Here is a 21,545-nt window from a genome sequence, read left to right as displayed (position 1 = left end):
CCCCTGACTGAAAGATACCAAGCAATGCATTTTGCCTGCTCTGACAACAGCTTAAATACAATTATTTATGATGGCTTCAAAGGGAAAAAAAAAGGATGGATATTTCTAAGGACCCTTCAATCAGCAACAACCAGATGATGAACCTGCACCTCCAAAATGAGTGGTTAGAGATTACACATTTGGAAAATCAGATAGAGCAACTGTCATAACAGCTGAGGAGAAGCGATTAAATGTGTGAATAAACCACCACAAAGACAAACTGCAATTTACTGAAAGCTGTTATCACCATGATAGTGCACATTAAGGGTTGACAGCAATACAGATTGGGCTGTTTTTCTTTTTTTCTTTTTTTTTGGAGCCATTCATAACTTTATACTAATCCTATCAGCGTATGATAATTTAGAAAGAAGCAGCAATTAATCTGAATTACATTACCTCGGATAGAACTGCCACCATTGTCTCCAGGTATCCAAGAAAGTGTGATAGAGGAAGATGTAGTTTTGGATACAGTGAGTCTTGGCTGGTCTGGTGGAACTAGATGGGAAATAGTTAAAAATAGAAAATGCAATCAAATGGTTTGACACGATGTTGATCACTTCTAACAGTCATTTATCAAATAGCTGTTTTGAGTTGCAAAAAATGCAAATGACTTCTGTCAAAGTGTCTGTTTAGCTGACGTCTTTCGTTAAGACAAGAACAGAAAAGCTCTAATTTTTAAATTTTATTTTATGCACAATTTTGTCTTTCAATTCTTAACCTTTGTTTTTCTCTGATTTTTTTTTTTGCATCTGTCCTGTTAGAACTCAATGGCTCATGAGCTACCCAGCCATTAATTTTCATTGTTTTCGATATCTGTTTTGAGGAGGAGATGAAATTTTAGTGACAGGAAACACGTGCTGTTGCAAATGATGCCCCACTCATTCCTGTGTTTGCAGGCTATTATGGCAAAAATGAAAAAAAAGTGCAAATCAAGGGCTTCTGCCAGTGCAAATGTGAGAGTTAATTAGGTATCATAGGTAGATTTGTGACTGGAGGCAGATCCAGTCCTCTTCCAAACCACTGAGGCTTTTGGTATAAAGAATTCCCCACCCTTCAGCAAAGACTGGAAACACTTCCGTTCTGCTGCTCCCCATAAACATTGTGGGGAATGGAAGGTCAAGGTTCCAAGGACCAGCTGCTGACTGAGTGCAGGAATAAAACAGAGGTTTCACCTCTCATCCACTTCCCAGCTTCCTTCAGAGGAAAATCATGGAATGGTTTGGGTTGGAAAATACTTTAAAGATCATCTCGTTCCAATCCACTGCCATGGGCAGGGACACCTTCCATGAGACCAGATTGCTCCAAGCCCTGTCCAGCCTGGCCTTGAAGGCTTCCAGGGATCCAGGGATACCCACAACTTCTCTGGGCACCCTGACTGGAGGAATTTCTACCAGCATTAAAGGGCAGAGAAGGAGTTCTGCCACATCTCAAGAAGTTGCACTGGATAAGGCAAACTGGGACTAGGAACTGGCACAGGGAACTGGGACTGGAAGTGGACTGGGAATGTTCTACTGTCAGAAATGTAGACAAAATTGAGCTTTGCTGCCTCAAGAATAAGGAGTGAGGTATGGACAGTGTCCATGCTCGCAAAGGATCAAGAAACAGCAGCGAAGACGGGATGTAAGTTTGGGGAGGAGACACAACAGGATGGCCACAGCTCCTCCGGCACGGGACAGAAGAGGGAGGTGGTGTCAGTGACCCGTGCTGGCAGGAGCTGCCCTTGTCCTGACACAGCCCATGGCCAGGCAGGACAGAAGTCCAAAATGCTCTGCTGTGTCCAGCATTCTGCTGCCAGAGAACACTGCCTGCTGTGCCTATGCTTAAGGGGCAGCTCCTCCTGCAGAGTGAAACTCCAGGGAAAGCTCCTCACTGCAGTTCATGTTCGAGTCATCAGATCGCAGAATAATGGGTGCTGATGTAAGGCAGAGTCTGCTGGTTTCCAGCTATGGATTACTTCAAAGAGAAGTTGATTTTTTTTTGCCCTCACAGGGCCAAACAGGGCTGAAGAAAACAAAAGAGACAGTTTATGCTCTGAAGGAAAATTCCCTCTGTGAGATGGATTTGTTCTGTTATTCTGAGTGACTTGGCTGATTCCATGGAGAGAGACTGCACAGAGTACACTGGGAAAGATTTATTGCAAAAGCTTTCATCACAGCTACACCCTATCTACAAAAAATGGTGGTCCCACATATTAAAAGATACTCTTTGTCTGTCCCTTAGGGAAGTAATATTGATTTGCTTTTAGCTGCTGCAGTTCAATAACAGCAAATATATGCAATTACAGAAGTACTTAGTGACATATAAATATAAGGTTTCCATTTGACAGGTTTTTCTCTCCCTACTTCCTGTTGTGGTCATGCTTCAAACATCACAGAAGAGCATCTTTAGTTTCTGTTGGATTGTAGGGAAGCTGATAAATGCCAACATCTGCCATGATGTTTGTTCTAAGGCTTAGTGGAATGGTTTAGGCAAGGAGAGAGGGGGATTGCAGTGGAAACAACCTCTCTGTGCTCTCATGTGTTTGCACTTGAAGCTTAAATTCCACATCCAGGAGAGGGATGGTCCACTCTGGTACAAAAACTTGCTGTCAATTGAAGCATTTTTAGGATCTGCTTTAGTGCAAGTGAGCAAGGAAATCTGCACAGGGAATTCTTGGTATGTGAATACACAGGCTCTGCTTCACTTTATTCTTAGTTTATATTCTTATATTGTCCCTGCTTTTGTACATATCAACACCATCCTGGATGCACTTTGTGCTTTTCAACATGAATATAAAATGTAGCTGAAGGAATGCATTAGCTGAAGGGGTACTGATGTTTCATTTCCAATGCTTCCTCATATTCACCTCATCAAAAAATTCTGTGCGGGCATAATGAAGATTTTGTGCAAGGTCTCAGCATGGAGGCAAATTTCTGCTGATAGCTTTTCAGGAGCTAAATTAAAGGCCTTCACATCTTTCTGAATTTTGTAATATTGAAATGATACATGTGATACTTGTAAGGAGAAGGCAGAAGCTGATACTTTCTGTGTGAAGAACTAGAAGATAACTGAATGCAAACACACAGTTGTCCATCTTCCAAAAACTCACATAGAGACTTAACTGTGTGTAAATTGTTTCACCTAAAGCACCATTTTCTACAACATAAAATGCCTGTGGCTGAGTCAAATGACTTATGTGTGAATTTGGAAGAACTAGATTTGCACTAATACACATAAATATTTTGCATTTCAAACAGACACACCTCTGCATTACCAGTAAAAGCAGTGTTAACGATTCTGAGGTAGATCCAACAGCCTTACCTTGTACCTGCAAATTCAAAATGATTTCATCTGAGCCCCAGTTGTTGCTGGCCACACAGCTGTAGTAGCCAGAGTCTTCTGCTTTCACAGTCCTGATGACGAAGCTGCCGTTGCTGAAGATGCTCCTTCGCCCATCAATCATCACTAGACTGGGTGTCCCGTTACTGCCTCACAGGAAACAAAGTGCATACATTAAAGAAGTTACAATCAAAATTACTCACAAGTGGATTTTTTTTTTTTTTTTGAAGCAGCTAAGAATGGAAAAAGAGGAAAAAGTGTGGAGTGAGGTGTGTCCCTTCAATGAGACAGCAAAGGAGTGTTTTCTGTTGGGAAACATCTATCATTTGATTAAAAATGAACTTTTCCTGGACCCAGTGTAGTGAAAACAGAAATTCACTCCTTCCTTAACTTGTTATTTCATAAAAATGGTAAAATGAGGGTATAGGCAGTTCCTGGCTATGAAGTTCATCTTTATGAAATCATAGATATTTATATCAGTGCACAAGAGGGTTTGATAGCACTGTAGTTTCCCTGCTTACACAGTGCTTGGATGAAAATTATTGTCCATGTGTGTTTCCAAGTGGCTCTGTCAGACTGTGAAACTAAAGCTGAGAACAGAATAATGGAAAATTAAATATGTGCAAGACGTTTACTGCCCACCTCAGCACAAATCACTGTATCAAGCATTTTGCTCTCTCAAAATAAAACCTTCCTGTCTGCCTGAGGATAAAACAAAAACACTCCTAAGTTTTACATTTTGAATGTTTACCTTTAGCCCTTCTTCATTATTTTTTCTCCCTTTGATGCTCTGTAATCACCACAGCCAATTAGCTGAAGGAATATCTAAACTCCTTATCTCCTGTGACCAAATCACCACCACCAATCCTTCTCCTTCCTGCCAGTGACCCAGGATCAGCCTCCCCACAGCCCTCAGGATTTTAAGGAAATGGAATTTCTCTGAGCTGTACATTTAGTTGCTGGTTACCTATCCTTCATCCACTTGACTGTTGGAGCAGGGTCCCCCACGGCTTTGCAAGGGAGGACAATGTCCTTCATCCAGGGCGTTGTCACCGTCCCGCTGAACGTCAGGATCCTGGCAGGAGCTGGGGGGAAACAGCAAGAGAGACTGAAGTGAGGTGTCCATTCATACAGCCCTTGGAAGGGAAATAGAGACACGTGCAATTAAAGGGAGGAAACCAAACCAATCTAAAAATGATGGTTTTAGGCTATTAATTCCTTTTAACTTGTAATATTAGCTACTTATTCAAGCAAAATATCAGTTTCTGTACCTGGAAGACAAGTAACTAAAAGAGAGATGATGCATGGCATTGAAGAGTCTTCATAAAGAGAGCAAACCCAGTTATTTATCATCTTTACTAACTTTTATATATTTTGGAGTAGAAGTAATGGATGAAAAGTATGTCCAAGGGATGCTTTTCTCAACACTTCCAACAAGAATTGTCCACAGCTGACAGGTGTCTCATAAAAACTACATTATTGATACATCTCTTCTACAACAATTTTGATATTAAGCAATATTAAGCAAAATAAACCTTCATGTATATTAGTACATTGTAGAGTCTACCTGAAATCCACAAATGTGAACAAACTGAAATCAGTTTTTATCAGCTCTCAGATCACCTAAATATATATATAAAAGTATTACTTGTGTATTTTCAGTTTATAGATTATGTTAGAACTTCATTTGTTATTCCTCAAGAATGACCCTTGGTAGAAATACACATTCTGTTGGCCTCTAAATTATACATTTTAAAAGCACATACTGAATACAGATAGACAAAATACTGTATTTTTAGTCCTGATCTACTTCAATCGTGCACACAGATCAGAACTTATACTTAATAATCCATTTTGCACCAATTAGGAAAACATGAAAATGAGACCCGGCATCAAATATAACTGGGACAGTTAATCTGGAAAAAGATTCATGCATAAAAGAACAGGCCTTGAAAAATTAAGCAAAATTACTTGAGTAGGCTGCAATGGGACTTGAGATATTCATGAAAAGAAAAGATTTCACAGATTATACAATCAGTTTGGACTGTGTTGCCTATGTTCTCTTCAAGCACTGTTGAAGACCAAGCTTTTTTTTCCCCATCTGGTCAAAATTTTAACCAAAACAGAGCTCTGAGGTTTAACCCTTTCAGGACAGAGCTGTGGTTTGTGCTGCCCTGGGGAGGTCGGACACCAGAGTGCTGCAAAGGCACTGGGCAGTCAGAAGCCCCGATGGATCAGGCTGTTTTTCCACCTGGGCACTCCTAAGATAACATTTTCTAGAAAAGACTTGCACAGGCTGTACTGCCAGAGGCCATCTGTGTTGGGTTTGTAGGGCCAGCTTTTGGTAGTGGGGAGGTCACAGCTTGCCAGAAGCTGCCCCCATGTCCAGCAGACAGGATGAGCTGCTTGTGACCCCTCTGCTCATCTTCCTGGGCTGCTGAGGAGGAGGAGGAGGTAGAGCTGGCAAGGAGGGAGGGGTGTGGGTAAGGGGTTTTTAAGATTTATTTTTCTTCTCATTATCCTGCTCTGATTTTGTTGGCAGTAAATTCAGTTAGAATCTCTAATTTGAGTCTGTTTTGTCCATGATGCTATTTTTTGAGTGGTCTCTGTCTGTCCTTATCTCAACTCATGAACTTTTGTTATATTTTCCCTCCCCTCTATAGCTGCAGAGAGGAGTGATGGAGAAGTTCTGGCACCCACCCACACCACACCATGGGCTAATTAACCAGAGTAATTCAAACAGAAAAATGCTCAGAGCACCCAGAGACACAGAGTGAAATGCTGACTCTGCTGAAGTTGGTGTTAGAAGTCACATTTGTCTCCAGTGGTGCCAGGTTTTGCTGCAGGAGGTGCCTCGTGGCTCTCATGCCATCTTTGAAAAGCAGCAGGAGATGCTGTCAGCTCTACCTACAAAACATCTGTGAGCATCTGTACTGCTCAGGTTCCTATCCCATGCAAAATTCCCTCTGCAACATGAAGTCTGAAAACTCATTTAAAGTTGACTATTAATCATTTTCTCCGTGGCCTTCCCACACTTCCAGTGTTGAAACATCCAGCTACTCCCAGCTGCTGCCAGTTCCTGCAGGACAAAACATGTGGAACACAGGAATCCTGCTGAAGCCTTCAGCATGGCATGGCACCACTATCAGCAAACTTTCCATGTTCTCCTTCTGCTTATAATAGTTATTTCAACATGAATTCTTCCTTAAGAAGTCATAGGCTGGAGATCAGATGTTGAAAGTGCAACATTAATGTTGTAGCTCCTGGTTTTCAATATCCTGTATCTTTCATTTTATTGGGATGTGTGGAAGTAACATAAATCTCACAGGAGCCTAAGCCACTGGTAAGATGATAGACCATGACTCAGAAAACCATCAGAAAAGCACAGTGCACTATTTCTGTGAAAGCATTCACAGCTTTCTATGGATTTTCTTATTCCTTCCATGTACTGAGTGCTTTTAAAAGAAATGGTAAAACAGCAGGAAATTTTTCAAGACCAATTTTCTTTATAGCTGAACTTCAAATGATGTCCTGAGACTGCTCAAAGGTGCACAAAGAAAACTAGAAACAAAATAAATGTCAAGTGAAATCCACCTCAGAGCAATAGGTTTGAAATTATAGCAGGCATTCATGAGGTAAAAAAGCCTGGAATCTCACAGACCTCTTTCTTTCGAGCCATGGGAATTTTTAGAATCATATGGGTAAGCTGCAGGGTTACTTCTTTGTTATCAAAGCTACCCACATGCCTACACACCTCCCTCTAGCCTTACATTTCATGGCATGGCACTAGTTTAGGGCTATGTCTGTTCCTATTATTTTTACAAATTACCCAATTATTAATTGAAGATAAAGAGGTTCCTTCACAGAACAGTGCACTCTGTTATGATAATGCAGTTTTCTGCATGTTTGTTTGTTTAAAATACAAATCCTCTAACCTACATTTACTGCCACAGAAACAAAAATGGGCAGAAATTCTTTGTAAGAGGATGTAACACAGGTGAAAAACACAGTTTTTCTTCCTCTAGAGGACACAACTGTGTTTTAAAGGTGAACTTCAGAAAGAAACTGAACAAGAGCTATGACATTTCAGTGCAGTTCAGCTAAAAAAAAAATAAAAAAAAAACCCCTCCAACAGTGAATAGCCTGGATCAGGAGATTCTTTCATTTACTTTCTCACAGAAGAGGGTGGGCAGACCCTGGCACAGGTGCCCAGAGCAGCTGTGGCTGCCCCTGGATCCCTGGCAGTGCCCAAGGCCAGGCTGGACACTGGGACTGGAGCAGCCTGGGACAGTGGAAGGTGTCCCTGCCATGGCAGGGGTGGCACTGGATGATTTTTAAGGGTCTTTCCAACCCAAATCATTCCATGGTTCTCTGTTTCTAATATCCCCTGTACTCCAGTCTGATCCAAGAAACAGAGCAAAATGTACTGTCATGTGAACCCCACATTTACATAAGTAAATGTTACTTAAAAACATTAAACACACAAAGTAATGCAGAATAGGGGGAAATCTGTTCAGAATTAATTATCAGGTAGTTCAGAAAACCAGGGGAAGCTCAAAAGTCAGAGAGTTGTCCCCAGAAGATCAGATTGCCAGGGGTCTGGATCTGTTATTGTCACACTGGCAGCAAATGCCATTCCCTATCAGTTATGGGCAGTAAATCAGAGGGACAAATACGTGCAAAGTTTTTTGTCTTCTGAGTATACTTGAAAGGCTAAACCCACTTCTTTCAAGTCAGCAGTGAAGAGTAATTTGAGGGGCAGGAAAACAGCTTGCTTATGTAGAGGCTGAACTTTCATTGCCATGATTATTTTCTGTTTGTTGGGGATTTTTTTTATTATTTCTGTCAGTTAATTACAGAGAATAACAATCTGTTCTGAGAAATGAAGACACTAAAGAAAGAAAGAAATGTTAACTTGAATTAAGCTTTCATTTAAATTGGACTATCCATTTCACATCAAACCCCTATCTAGACATTCTCATTGTTCTCAAAGGAGTTCTTAAAGGGGTTATAATTAAGTTGACATAATTCAATTCAAAGTTAACTCTTATTAGCTGTCGTGATGCTATCATTACTTGGACAGTTACTGTGAAGCAAGAGGAACAAAAAAAGGAAGCAAACAACTACAAAATAATGGCCCACAGGATGTTTTTGCATTGGGAACTTAAGGCAAAACCAGGCTTTAACTGCTTCTAACCTCGGGATGTGCTGCTTGCTACAGATATACTGGAGGGGTGAAAAAGGTCTTTGAGGCATTGAGCTCTGCCCATCCTTCCTCATTGTGCATCCACTGCTCTCAGCACTGATCACCACTTTCTCCCAGCTCCCTAAAAAGCTCTGTGATGCATTCAGAAAGGAAATTTTATATGTGATACAGTAATTTCTAACGTAGCTACATGCAAAGTCTATAAAATTGCTATCTATCAGTATTCCTAGTGCCCATCAAACCCTCCACAAATGGATTATTCATTACTTTTACAGTCCTAAGTGCACGTAAGAGGCTTTTCCTGAGCATCATCTAATGCAGACTTTATATTGGAGCATCGCTACAAACTCTAAGGTTGACTGGATGCATTCTACTGTCCTTTGAAATAAAGTCTTCTTCAGATTGACCTGTCTATATTGAAGTAATTAATTATTTTTTCTTTTAAGTCATCTTGCCTTTTCATAAAAGTTATTTTTAAGTTCACTTATTTGTCATCATGGATTATGTTATATAAGCTTCAGAGAAGCAGAATTAATTCTGGTAAGCTGGATCAGTTTAAGTACATGTGGGTCAAGTTGCAACTTCTCAATTTTTGGCAAACAGAGAGCAATTGCATACTGCAATTTCTCATAACTTGAGGTCATGAATATTGGTGCCTGCAAAGGCTGAATTGATCTGTGTTCATCTTTGAACATTTCCCTCTTGTTCATCTTTGAACATTTCCCTCTTTTTAAAATACATAGGGCATGGCAAAAGAGAACTTCTGGTGCATTTTGTGCAGGGTTTGTTTGCAGCCTCAATCTATTAGGATTGCGCCATGTCTAATAATTTTTGCCCTTATTTGAGCATCCATTTTTATGCTCATTTTTGTTGCTTTTTTCTTTTCATCACCACACATTAATTACACACAGGTGACAGGTGACTGACACCTTTGCCTTTTTTCCTGAGTTGTTCTTACATGATCTTCCTTCATTAGTGTCTTTTACACTCCTCCTCCCCCTTTTAGGATCTCAGCTTTGGTCTCACTGATGTCCATAAAGCAGTGTGCACTTGTGCTACAATGGAAAAGCTCCAGATTCTTCAGATCTGAAGAACTTTGCAGCTTCTCCACACTGGGAAACTGTCATGTGCTCAAAAAGTAACCTCCAAAATCAGCAACACCATCCACCATCATCACTGAATCCCAGAAGGGTTGGGTTGGAAGGAAGTTTAAGGATCATACAGTTCCAAGTGACTGCCATGGGCCACTGTCCCAGTGTTCCAAGCCCCAGTGTCCAACCTGGCCTTGGGCACTGCCAGGGATCCAGGGGCAGCCACTATGTCTTGTCCCTCATCCCTCCATCCCCTCCACCCTGAGCTCAGCCCAAAGCTTCTCCTGTGCAGGGGAACAATCCCAGCTGTGCCAGCCTTTCCTCCCAGCAGAGCTGCTCCATCCCTCTGCTCATCCTGGAGCCTCCTCTGGGCTCTCTGCAGCAGCTCCAGCTCCTCCTGGGCTGGGACAGGGCTGGGGCAGCTCTGCAGGTCTCAGGGCTCTCACCTGTGGGGCACAGGGACAGAATCACCTCCCTCAACCCTCTGCTTAAACTGCTTTTGATGCAGCCCAGGGTAACAGCTCTGATGTTAATCTACCAGCATTAAAATGATGATCTACCAACTAGATTGGTAGGAACAGGGAGATTTCCCATGGTGATGGAGTCTGCTCTTCCATGCAGAAAATGCTTTCATGTTGGTGGCACTAGGCTGAAGTTCAGCAAAGCCATTTCAGAAAGAACCTGTCATCATAATGCACTAGACACTTTATTTTACATCTTTACATCATTAAACACCCAAGTGAAGAATTAGCAGGCATGTAAAACTGTAAAGCCAATTAAATGTATCTAATTTTGCAGCTCTAGGGATCTGTGCATTTCTCTGCCCATCCTGGCACAGGCTGTAATGGTACTAAGTTGAGTAGTAAAAAAAAAAAAAAAAAATCAATTTGAAGACCCCATGCAGAGATTGAGTGGGATGAGACTCTTCTCACTTTGCTGTACAAAATGTTAGGCCTCCATTTCCAAGCCAAGGTACTCTAATGTTGCAAGCAACACATCTCAAAAGGCAGAATCCACAGGCCCCAGCAATATCTTTTAATAGAACAACTAATACAGCTGGAAATAAATATTCAAGATTTGAGGCACATTATCCTTTCATCATATCTGAAATAGAAGCAGCAAACTTCAAAGCTAATGCAAGTAGAGAACAATTGTTCAGAGTTTAGATATGTTAATCAGACCATTTTATACAGAAGATGGTACTTGTGGAGTACACAAGAGATATTACTAAGGAGAGGAATGATAAAGAAGTTACCTTGTACAGCAAGGAAAAGAAATATATTCAGAGGGGGAGAGGCATCATCTGCAAACCCCCTGTACCCAACAAGTGAAGACAAAAATGGCTCCAAAACGCAATCTATTCCCAACAAGTGAAGATAAAAATGGCTCCAAAACGCAATCTATTCCCAACATGTGAAGATAAAAATGGCTCCAAAAAGCCACCTATTCCCTTCTAAGGTAGTGTAGATGAGTTACCCCCTGGAGGAACACATCATCCCCTCTCTGCTGACTCCAGCAAAACTTGAGCAATGACCTGCAAGCTGTCACCTCGCCTTTTGCAAGGTGACAAACCCCACTCTCAGTGAGGCACGGAGAGGCCACAGGAGTGGCCCATTCTGCCAGCAATCAGCAGCACAGAAGCCTGGCTGGTTTTGGGAAGCTGTCCCTGTACCTTTGGCCAGCGGTTCCACCGTGATGATCTCGCTGCTGTTGCCTCTCCCCGCAGCCGTCACGGCCACCACCCACACGCTGTACTGGCGATTCCGGCTCAGGTTGGGGATTCTGTAGGAAAATGAGTCGGGAGAGGCTTCAAACTCGCTGATCACCTGTGGTGGGAGAGACAAATGTTTCCAGGCTAAAATAAGCAGTATTTGGAGAATGGAAAATGTGAGTGCTACAAAGCTGGTTACTTCAGGGCTCTTTGGATGGGTATTGATTGCTCCAAACAGATGGCAGATGGCAATAAACAGAGCAGACACAGTTACTTGTTGCAATCCATTCATATGCAGTGAATTTGGGTCTGTGCTTTGTTTACAGATTGGTTTTATTCAGATTAGGACTTTTATGTGCCATTTATTTTCACAGGGTTGGATAAACAATGGAAGTGGATAAATATGGCTAAATTTTACCATCAGTAGTTCTGACAAACTGATTTAACTCTACACAAAACTTTCCCAATGGAGGATTCAGTGCTGCATCTGCTGTGAAATCTGGAGTTTACTATTTCTGTCACCTAGAACCTTTGATGTTCTTTATTCCTGGGTTTTGGTGGCTTATCCCTTCAGCAGTGGAGTGAAGCATGGAATAAAACTGTGCTCTGTAATCAGACTGTTCAAACTTCCCCCAAGTCCAGTTTTGTTTAACCACGAAATTACTTCCATTCAGAGACTCTCAGCTGAAGGTCATCTCAGCCAGTTGGCTGCATTAGCAGGGAAGGACAAGTGCTGGAAGAAATGCCAGTTCAGTGTCTCCTCTGTCACTCAAATGCCTCAGCCCAAGGGCTGCAGCAGAGCCAACCAGCTGCTCTGCAGTCCCTGCTCATCCATGAGAGCTTCTGCATCCTGCTTGCAGCAACCTGTGCAGGGAAAGGTGTGGAGGAACACAGAGATCCCTCCAGGGGGCTTTGAGAGCCTCAGCACATCCTACACAGGAAATATGAGGAGGGAAATCTCAGCTCTGAACAGTGTTACTGTGCTCAATATTGCCACTTTTATTTCTGACACGGGCTTTGTGATGCCTGCAACGTGAAAATAGAGGGGTAATGAACCAGTGGAATGAATAATACTCACTTCCCTGCGCAGTGCTGAGCCTGGTAATGGCTAACTAATGCTAGGCTAAAAATAATTAGAGGGTTAATGACGTAGAAAAGAAGATTTTAGCAGGAATCAGCATTAAAAATAATGCATCAATGTAATCTAAACTTGGTTCAGACTGACAAAGTGTGCAAGGAATCTCTTTGATATACAAATATCTGCTTATGGTGAAGGCCAGTTCCACCTGATTAGCATTTCAAAAGGCACATTGACCTGAAAACATTGGAATATGTAGTCCTTCAAAGTGAATTCCAAATAAATAAGAGATGTTTCTGAGATATCATTAAACACCTCTCCATGTGAAGTGGCAGTTTCAGCTGCTGAATGGGTCACTGCACTTCTCTGTTCTTGAGCTGGCCTCTCCTACAGCCTGGGGAAGAGGGGAGTTCACCTCCTCTCACATTTGAAATCCAGAGTGAAGACATCTGTCTCTAAGCCAGGCACCTCAATCCCTTCAGAGACCATGCAAAGGCTCCTATAAGAACACAATTTGCTCCTTCCACAGACAGTGATTTTTCTGGGAAGACAGGCTGGCTCCAGCGAGGCTCCCCAGGCTCAGAACAAGCCCAGAGGGGGAACATGCCATATTTTGTAGCCAAACTCATTGCCCCTTTACTTGTCAAAATGCCAAACTAGTATGTCCCATTTAGCCAGAGTTTGCCTGGGTTCCCACTTCTGATATGAAGAGGTCAACACAGCCAGACACCTTTATTATTACTTGAAATATTGCAGCAGGTTTTGAGAACCAGCTGCCTTGACATTTACACAAGAATATTGGACAAATGCCCGTAGCTCGACAGGCTGGATCTTTGTGAGGTCATACATAAAAATTAATGTATTGATCATGGTAGAGGAAGCTGAAATTTAATATTCATGAGGCAGCATTTCCTACGGTTAATTTAAAAGTCAAACAGGCCAGGCTGTCTCTGGCTCCACACATTATTGCAGTTACCTAGCACAGGTTCCTTCTAAACCACCAGCTGCCATGGACATGGATACAGCACTTAGGAACAGCTAAACACCACAGAATTCCTTAGGGCTAGCTTTCATTCCAGCAACCATCAGCTCCCTCTCACTGGAACTCCAAAGATGGAAAACCAGCAGAATTTTCTGCTGTAAAGCTTTTAAAATGCCTTGGTTTAATATCCTTTCTTTCTCCCAGCATCATTCATCCATTTGCATCTGTGGCTATTTTAACTGTAAAGTTAATTATTCTCAGAATGAATTTATTAATTGAATCTGATAAGTGCATCTTCACTAAATTAATGACTCTCATTTTCCTAAAACAAGCTGCTATAGCAAAAGATTTTGGTTTCTAACTGGTTAATATACATCTTGCTTTTCCTCAGCTCACATTCCCTTTTAAACACTTGGGGATGCTTCAGTGACAAAGAATCGATTTTACTTTAAACTTTTGCCTGTCATTTCAATTAACCTAACATGCCAGAGACTTTGATTACACAAGAAGAAAAAAAGGCAGCTTTGTCAGCAAAGAGAAGATTAAACAATTGAAATAAGAAATATTTAAAGGAATGTCACCTTGTCACATATTGGCCCATGCATGTGCCACTATAAAGCACAAACTGCTGTTCAATCTTAGAAGCAGTAACATGCTTGCTCAAGGGATTTTTTTTTCCTAACTGCTATTTTTCTTCAGCTTATAGATGATGGGTTAATTTGTCTTCTGCCTTTAGCTCATGGTCTAAGAAGGAGAGACAGAGATCAGTCTCTGAAAGCCAGAAAGGGCTGTGAAGAATAAAATGAAATCTAAGTCCTTTATCAGGGTGCAGTCAATCTACTTCCCCAGCCAGGCAATGGCAAGAGATGCTGAGGAAGAGCTGGTGCAGAGAACATCATTTTCCTCTGCAACTTGAGCCCTATTGGTGTGCATTTCTTTGTACACTTGGAAGCAGCATGCCATCTCCTGGCATTTCTGACTCCTTTAAAGCACAATTTAATAGGTAATGTGCATAAACTCTGATCCTTCTGGCTTCTATTTTTAATTTCCTGTTCTTAAAACAACCTGGGAAAAAAAAAATCAGAAGAGTGCTATAGAAAAAAAAAAACCAAACATTTCTAACAGTTTTCCAAGCAGTCAGGGAGTTTCCCAAGAAAGGAGTTAAGAGACAGTATTTACTGTGGGCTGGAATGTTATTTAGGGAAATGTAGCCTGTGCCTTGCTTACAGCTAGTTCCATACAACTTCTGATTAGTGAGCTACAGATCTCTATCTCTGTTCTCTGCTAGTTGCAGGAAATCTGGAAGTGAACTGGGAAAAGCCATATACAGACTTTAGGGACATGAGTGAAAAGGAAGAAAGAGGCTTGTGGTGTGTGTTGTGAAGTAAGAACATATATAAGTTGGTTACCTGTGTATTGGCTGCCTCATGCTGAAAATTAAATATAAATATAAAATTATAAACATAAGTATAAATATAAATCTAAATATATATTAAAATATATAAATGTAAAATTATTAATATATAAATATATAAATATACTGCCTAGAGTGGGGTGTGTGTTTTCACTCCAATTGTAGGTAGAAAATATGGCATCATATAAAAATGGAACTGAAAGGACTCTGAGAGATCACCTGAGTCTATCTTTCTACTTTAAACCAGGTTCATCTGTATCTGCAAAATTTCAAACAGATGTTTCCCCAACCTGATTTTGAAGACTTACAATAAAAGGAGATTTTGCAACTCCCTAGGCTGTACAACCTATTCCACTGCTTAACTAATCTCATGATTAGAAATAGGGTTTTTTTTAATCTAGCTTGAGTTTCCTGCTGCAGTTTCAACCCACAGCTTCTTTTCCAGTCTATTAGGAACATGAAGAATAGATTATTACCTTGATCTTTGCACCAGTCTTTAATCTACGTGAAGTTTTATCATTTCTTTCCCCACCAGTACCCTTATCTTTTTACAACTAAATAACTCTGGTGCTTTCAGCTTTGTCCAGAAATCCCATTTTTCCTATCAGTTTCTCTAATAATATCTTCTGTTATCCTTCAGACTGTCTAAAGATGGTCCATAGCTTTCTCATAGTTTCCAAACCTGCACTCAACAATTCCAGGGATTCTCATTTGGCTTTTCAGGACAGGGTTATAAAGGCTGTTAATGTTCACCTTAGGATGCACAATAACCTCAAAATCCTCTTCTGAAGAATCAAGAGAATTGCTCACTACACAGTACTTTTGCAGCTGGTTATTCAGGGTACCCATTTTCTTGCTAAATTTTATCCAACTTTTTCCAGACCAATTTCCCAGTTCATTCAATTGCCTGAATTCTGCTTCTGTCTCCTGTGTACATGCAATCCCTGCCAGCCTGGAATCCCCTGCTAATTTAATAGGCAGCTCTCTATTTAATTAGCCAGGTCAGTAATGGAGCCACTAAACAGAAATGGGCTCAGGAGAGACACTGAGGCTGCTCCCTCCTGCCCACAATGAGCCACTGGTTTTTTTTTTTGTTTTGTTTTGCATCCTCCCACAGAGCAGCACTGAGTTTGTTCTATGTGGCCTGAGTTAAATCAGTGAAATGCTGTTTGCATAGCTGGGTGTCCCTCAACAAACATCCCTGCTCTGGGCTCAGCTCCACTGCTAAATGGGAGAGAGCCAGCGGTGAGTGGGGCACCCCATCCCAGTGATCCACACTGATTTTTAACTTGGTGACGGAACCCAGGCCTGGTTCAGGGGTTCTGTATGGTGGAAAACTCCCTCCTCCAACCCGTGCTTCCAAAGAAAGTCTCAGCAGTCTCTGTTGTCCAGTCTCAAGGCGGTTTATTGCAAATTATCTAAAAGATTTTCTTCTGGGGCTGCTGTGGTTTGCTCACAGCTCAGGCAGAGGCACACACACACCCTGACATCCTCTCTGACTCCCGACTGCTTCTTCTCTCCCTGCCCAGGGCTGCTGCTGTCTTTTATATGGTACATTTCGTGTTACATGTTTACAGTTTTTCCCCAATGCCTATTACCTATATTAAATGGTGCCTTTCTATCTTTTATATGGTACATTACATGTTACATGGTTACAGTTTTTCCCCAGTGCCTATTACCTATATTAAATGGTGCCTTTCTACTCTAAACCAATCTGTGAGTGCCAACATCACCAAGAACATGGAGGTAAGGAAGAAGAAAGAGGAAGGACAGGACAGGCCCAAATCCCTCCATCTTAGAACTTCTGACCCCCATTTACAAAGTAAAAACCCCCCTGTACAGGTGTTAAAACCCCCCTGTACAACACTAAAAAATTCTTCCCTCTACTTTGTAACTACTTCTACTACAATATCTAAACTTTTGTGACTTCTTGTTCTTCCTGCAAGGTTGGTAAATCGTTCCATGGCTCAAACCCAAAATCACAGCTGTTTCCAGCTGCCTGCCAGGGTCTCAAATGCTTCTGACCTGGGCCTGGAACATCCAAAAATGTCTGAGGGACATTTTGAATTCCAACACTTGGTGTCTAGGTCAGTTTTGTGCTGTTCTAAATAGCTCTTTTCAAAACAATTCTGCTTTGGAGGGGCTCATGATAAGCAGTGTGGGCTGACATAAGTCACCACCACATCCTGCTGGGGCCAGGTGCTGCTCCTTGGGCCCTGTTTCATCACTGCTACAGATGAGGCCTAGAACAGGCACTGAGCCTCATGAATAATTAAAATAAGGCTTCAATTCTGTGTGGTAAAAACACAACGATTTCCATCTTTTTGTACAACTCCACTACAGAATTGTCTACCTTGCCCTTCCTCAGGCATTGCTGCTCCTGGAAATCTCAGAATCATCAAGGCTGGAGGAGAACTTCAAGTCTCACCATCACCCAGCACCAGCATCACCCCAAATCCTGTCCTCTGGGGCCACATCCAGGCTTCTCCTGAACACTCCCACAGACACTGACTCCAAACCTCCCTGGGTAGAAAATTTCAAGGCCTGACCACTCTTTGAATGAAGTTTCCATTTCCAATGTCCAATCTGAACCTCCTCAGGTGCAATTTTGAGCCATTTCTGCTCAACTTTGAGCCATTTCTCCTCATCCTTTCACTTTGGACATGGCAGAAGAGACTGACCCTTGCTAAAACTTCCTTTCAGGGAGTTGTAGAGAACAATGAGGTCCCTTCTGAACCTTCTTTTCTCCAGACTGCAGAACCCCAGTTCCCTCAGCTGCTGCTCCTAACACTTGTTTTCCAGCCCCTTCCCAGGACACACTCCACCACTTCAAGGTCCCTTTGTGATGTGAGAGGCCCAAAACTCAACACAGAACTCAGGGGCAGAGCATACTGAGATGTTTTATTCCAAAAATCACATTTTAGAGTCTCCTAGACTCACAAGTTATCCAATACTGGGGGCTACACTAACTTGTTTCTCCCTGGAAGCAAAGCAGGGTAATAAAAAAATCAATAATGTCTGTATTTATAGAGAATGAACTTCAAGTTCTGCATCCCTGAGAAGAGCAGACCACTGCTGTGCCCTCTCAGTGAACTCCCTAAAGATGTGAAAGTTTGCCTGAGGTCACAAATTTTACTTTTCTTGAGGACTGCTGGCTTTTGCCTTCCTTTCACAGATGGACAAACTCTCAAAGCTCCAAATAACCACAGATCCTGGACCACAGTCCCCAACAAGGCTCTTGGCTGCCACTTTGGTCTAGCAATGGTTTCTATTCAGGTGTTGGCTCATATTTTGAAAGGTGGCACCTGTTTTTCACTCAGCATTATTGAAGGTAATTGTTGGAAACAGAAGCTGTGCACAAAAGTGAATGCAGCTGCCATATTGCAACTTAATTTTTTTTTCACCTTAATTGTAGAATTAAAATGTTAGAAAGTTTCAGATGGAAATTTTTGGAAGAACAGAGGCAGCTCCCTGCCTTCCCACAGGCAGGAAATCCTGCCAATCCAAAGAATCACTGAGGTTGGAAAAGCTCTCCCAGCCCATGCAGTCCCAGCTGTGCCCAGTCTCCACCTTGTCCCCAGCCCAGAGCACTCAGTGCCACCTCCAGGTGCCACCTCCAGGGATGGGCACTCCAAAGCTCCCTGGGCAGCCCCTGCCAAGGCCTGAGCACCCTTTCTGTGAAGAAATTCTGCCTGATGTCCAACCTGAACCTTTCCTGGTGAAGTTTGAGGCCATCTCTTGTCCTCAGAGCAGAGCCTGACTCCCACCTGGCTCTTCCCTCCTGCCAGGGAGTTGTGGAGAGCCAGAAAGTCCCCCCTGAGCCTCCTTTTCTCCAGGATAAACATCTGGAGCTCCCTCAGCTGCTCCTGAATTCTCATTTCCAGGTATTATAGCTGGAGGAAAACCCACTGTCTGGACTTCACTTAGGGTCCACCACCTGCCTGTCCCTTTGAAGCACCTCCTGGAGAGTCCCTGAGCCTCCTAAGGAGGGAAGCAGCGTGTGGTGCCATGGGCTGCTGGCCACTGGAAGGTCAGGACACCAAGGACTTATTGTCAGATTGTATTGATATCCCTGGGTGTGAGACCAGGCAGTGACACAAGAAGGGATGTTTATGAAAAAATCAATATCAAATTTGTTTTGGTAGGGTTTTACAAGGAGATCTTTTAAAAATCATATAAACCAGCGCATCTTCAGGATCAATTTATACTCTGTCACATCCCTCCTGAGGTCTGCTCTCTGACAAAAATAAAATAGGTAAAAAATGTAAAGTTGATAAAGCAATTAAAATAATGAATGTACTATGTCTGGGAGCTGGCACCAAAGATGTGAAACAACGACAAAAAGGCTAAAAATAGAACATGTGGTATATTAAAAAGACACATTTTAAATACTGCCCAATATAAGGTTTTAAAATAACCCCCAAATTATGCACTATTTCTATGCTAAATAAAGCACACAGGAATTAATAAGCATAAATATCTTCACACTATAAAAAGTGCTATATAGATGCAGTGATAAATACTGCTTGTAATACACAAATCAATGAACATATACTTAAAATTCAACATTACAGAATCTGCTGACTCTAAATAAACTTCTATTCAACAGCAATTTCATCTACTTAGCCAACTTCTGCCAGCTACTTCTCCCTTTTTTCCAAGAAACTTTCAGCATCCTTCTGATCACTGAAATATCTACAGAATATAACAACAAATAGTTTCTGGCTTATAATTGCATCAACTCTATTTTCCAAAGTTTTCTTTTATCCAAATCTTTAATCTGGAGAGGAAATAATCAGAAAGGGTGATGCAAACCCAAACTTGGAATTTAGACAATCCTGTGCAAAATCAAGACTAAACTTGTGTCTGCCTGAAAGAATTGAGTGGACAACACCTGGATGATGGGAATTTATGACAGCTAATAGCTTTAAGATCTAGGTTAAGATAATTGTATATACTTCCACATCTAGTTTATGTTGCAGATCAGTTGGTTTAAGATAAGCATATATATTTTCTCTTGACTAAACAAAGAGAAGGGAAACTTTCAGAAGATTTATCTAGCTTCTTTCCTTAATGAAAGGAAATCCTTGATGACCTCAGAATAAGTATTTGTGACTCTATTCAATGTGACTGAAGTCAGATTAATTAAATCCCACTTAGAGTCTATGAATTACAGACCAAGAGCAGCAATTACTCTCTTCTTCCACAGAGCAACCCCGGGGACTCCTGTGTATGCTGGTTATATCACATAATATATTTTCCCCTTGGTGAGTTTAAATAAAAGCAAAAGAATGAAACAAATATAGAAGTCTAACAGGCTTAAGAGTTATGTTTCTCACAATAAAATAAGCAAACCCAAAGGATCAGTAACTGTCTGCCTCAGATGTTGGTCAGTTTCCAATATTGATCATGTTTTCACGTAAATTGACTTGGGCTTTGGCCAAATATAAGATCATTTCTCTCTTCTCCATCACTGCTTTGCACCTCTTCATATACCACCTATTCCAAATCCAACTGTTCCACAGAAATATTTCCAGGCTAACATGAATCCTTGCTGGGCTTTCAGCTTTTGGATCTTTCTACATCCTTTGTAGAACTCAAGAAATGTAGAGCACAGTTTTCAGACTCTTTCCAACACACCTACCTGGGGCTGACTGTAGGGTTTGCACTATGAGATAATTCCTAATCATGTCCCCTATTTCAGTGCTGGGGTCTGCTTTGTTCTCTGGTTCCTCATCCAGTTAATCCAGTTTATCATGACAGCATTATCTGGGATCTCTGCAGGAATATTCTCACTCCATTCACCCGATTCAACAGTTCTGGAATTTCTTCTCTTTCCAGCTCTCAGGCTTCTGGTCTTTTGAGACCTCAGTCAAAGGAGGGTTTGAGGGACAAATCATCTCTTAGCAGAATCCCACAGCTAAGCAACAGTTTCATCAACCAACATTTCAAAACTACTGTCAGGATTAAAGACCGGAGAATAACTGGTTCTTCTTATCTGAAATCTAGTGGTTTAAATATACACCTGTATACTTTGCAAGCTTCTTGTCATATTTGCCAATCTTTGGGTAGTTGTGCTAGAAAGTGAGGTAAAGAGCTGAGGATATACAGACCAGCAGAATCATTTGGGTGTCCATAAACAATATGACATCACCCAATCAGAAATACACATATTAAAGTCTATTTTGACTTGTTGATTAGAAAAGTGAAGTCATTATGGTTGTTGTTGCTGTTTGGGTTTTGCTGATCTGCTGGTGGGTCACTGACTAATAGAAGCAAACACATTAAACAGGATTTTCCTGCTGTTTCCAGCAAAACAGGTCACCAATTTGTGCATCACTATGCTTCCTCCATAGAAAGCCTGGAGATTAATGGAAAGGAGTCATGTAAGTAGAAGTGCACTGTAACAGGATAATAAATGGAGACCATTCTCCTTTCTCAGTGATTTTCCTTTTCAGGACACAGTCAGTTGGTTCTTGTCTTTCCTCCACTCATGTGGAACTTAGTTAAGATGTGAAATAAGGTGACCTCACTCCCACTCTCTGATTTCCTGATAGTGAAAGCTAAAAGCAGAACTTGGCTGGGAGACTGTGCATAGAAAGGGTTCAGATGGGAAAGACAAACAGTCCTGCCAGTGGCCTAAAATGTCATATGAGTTTTATTGGCGGCTTTTAACTTATATCTTGGTGTTAATTAAATGTGTCTT

At 41.5% G+C, this 21,545-nt stretch overlaps 1 protein-coding gene across 3 annotated transcripts in view; it reads right to left on the bottom strand.

Moving 5' to 3' along the window:
• The window catches only part of DSCAM (DS cell adhesion molecule), a 462,695-nt gene that overhangs the window by 51,696 nt on the left and 389,454 nt on the right, over positions 1–21,545 (bottom strand). For 2 of the 3 annotated variants that reach the window (XM_030283877.4, XM_072935734.1), the window contains exons 21-24: positions 11,327–11,480; positions 4,325–4,442; positions 3,340–3,503; positions 436–534 (exon numbers count right to left, since the gene is read on the bottom strand). In XM_030283877.4, the coding sequence (XP_030139737.1) occupies positions 436–534; positions 3,340–3,503; positions 4,325–4,442; positions 11,327–11,480 (535 nt within the window). Of the gene's footprint in view, positions 1–435; positions 535–3,339; positions 3,508–4,324; positions 4,443–11,326; positions 11,481–21,545 lie in introns of all 3 variants that reach the window. The other variant, XR_012058288.1, reaches the window with a different exon arrangement.

Source organism: Taeniopygia guttata, chromosome 1, assembly GCF_048771995.1.
Source record: "Taeniopygia guttata chromosome 1, bTaeGut7.mat, whole genome shotgun sequence".
NCBI lineage: Eukaryota > Metazoa > Chordata > Aves > Passeriformes > Estrildidae > Taeniopygia > Taeniopygia guttata.
The sequence above is the reverse complement of the archived record's forward strand: the minus strand, read 5'-3'. Positions and strand labels throughout refer to the sequence as shown.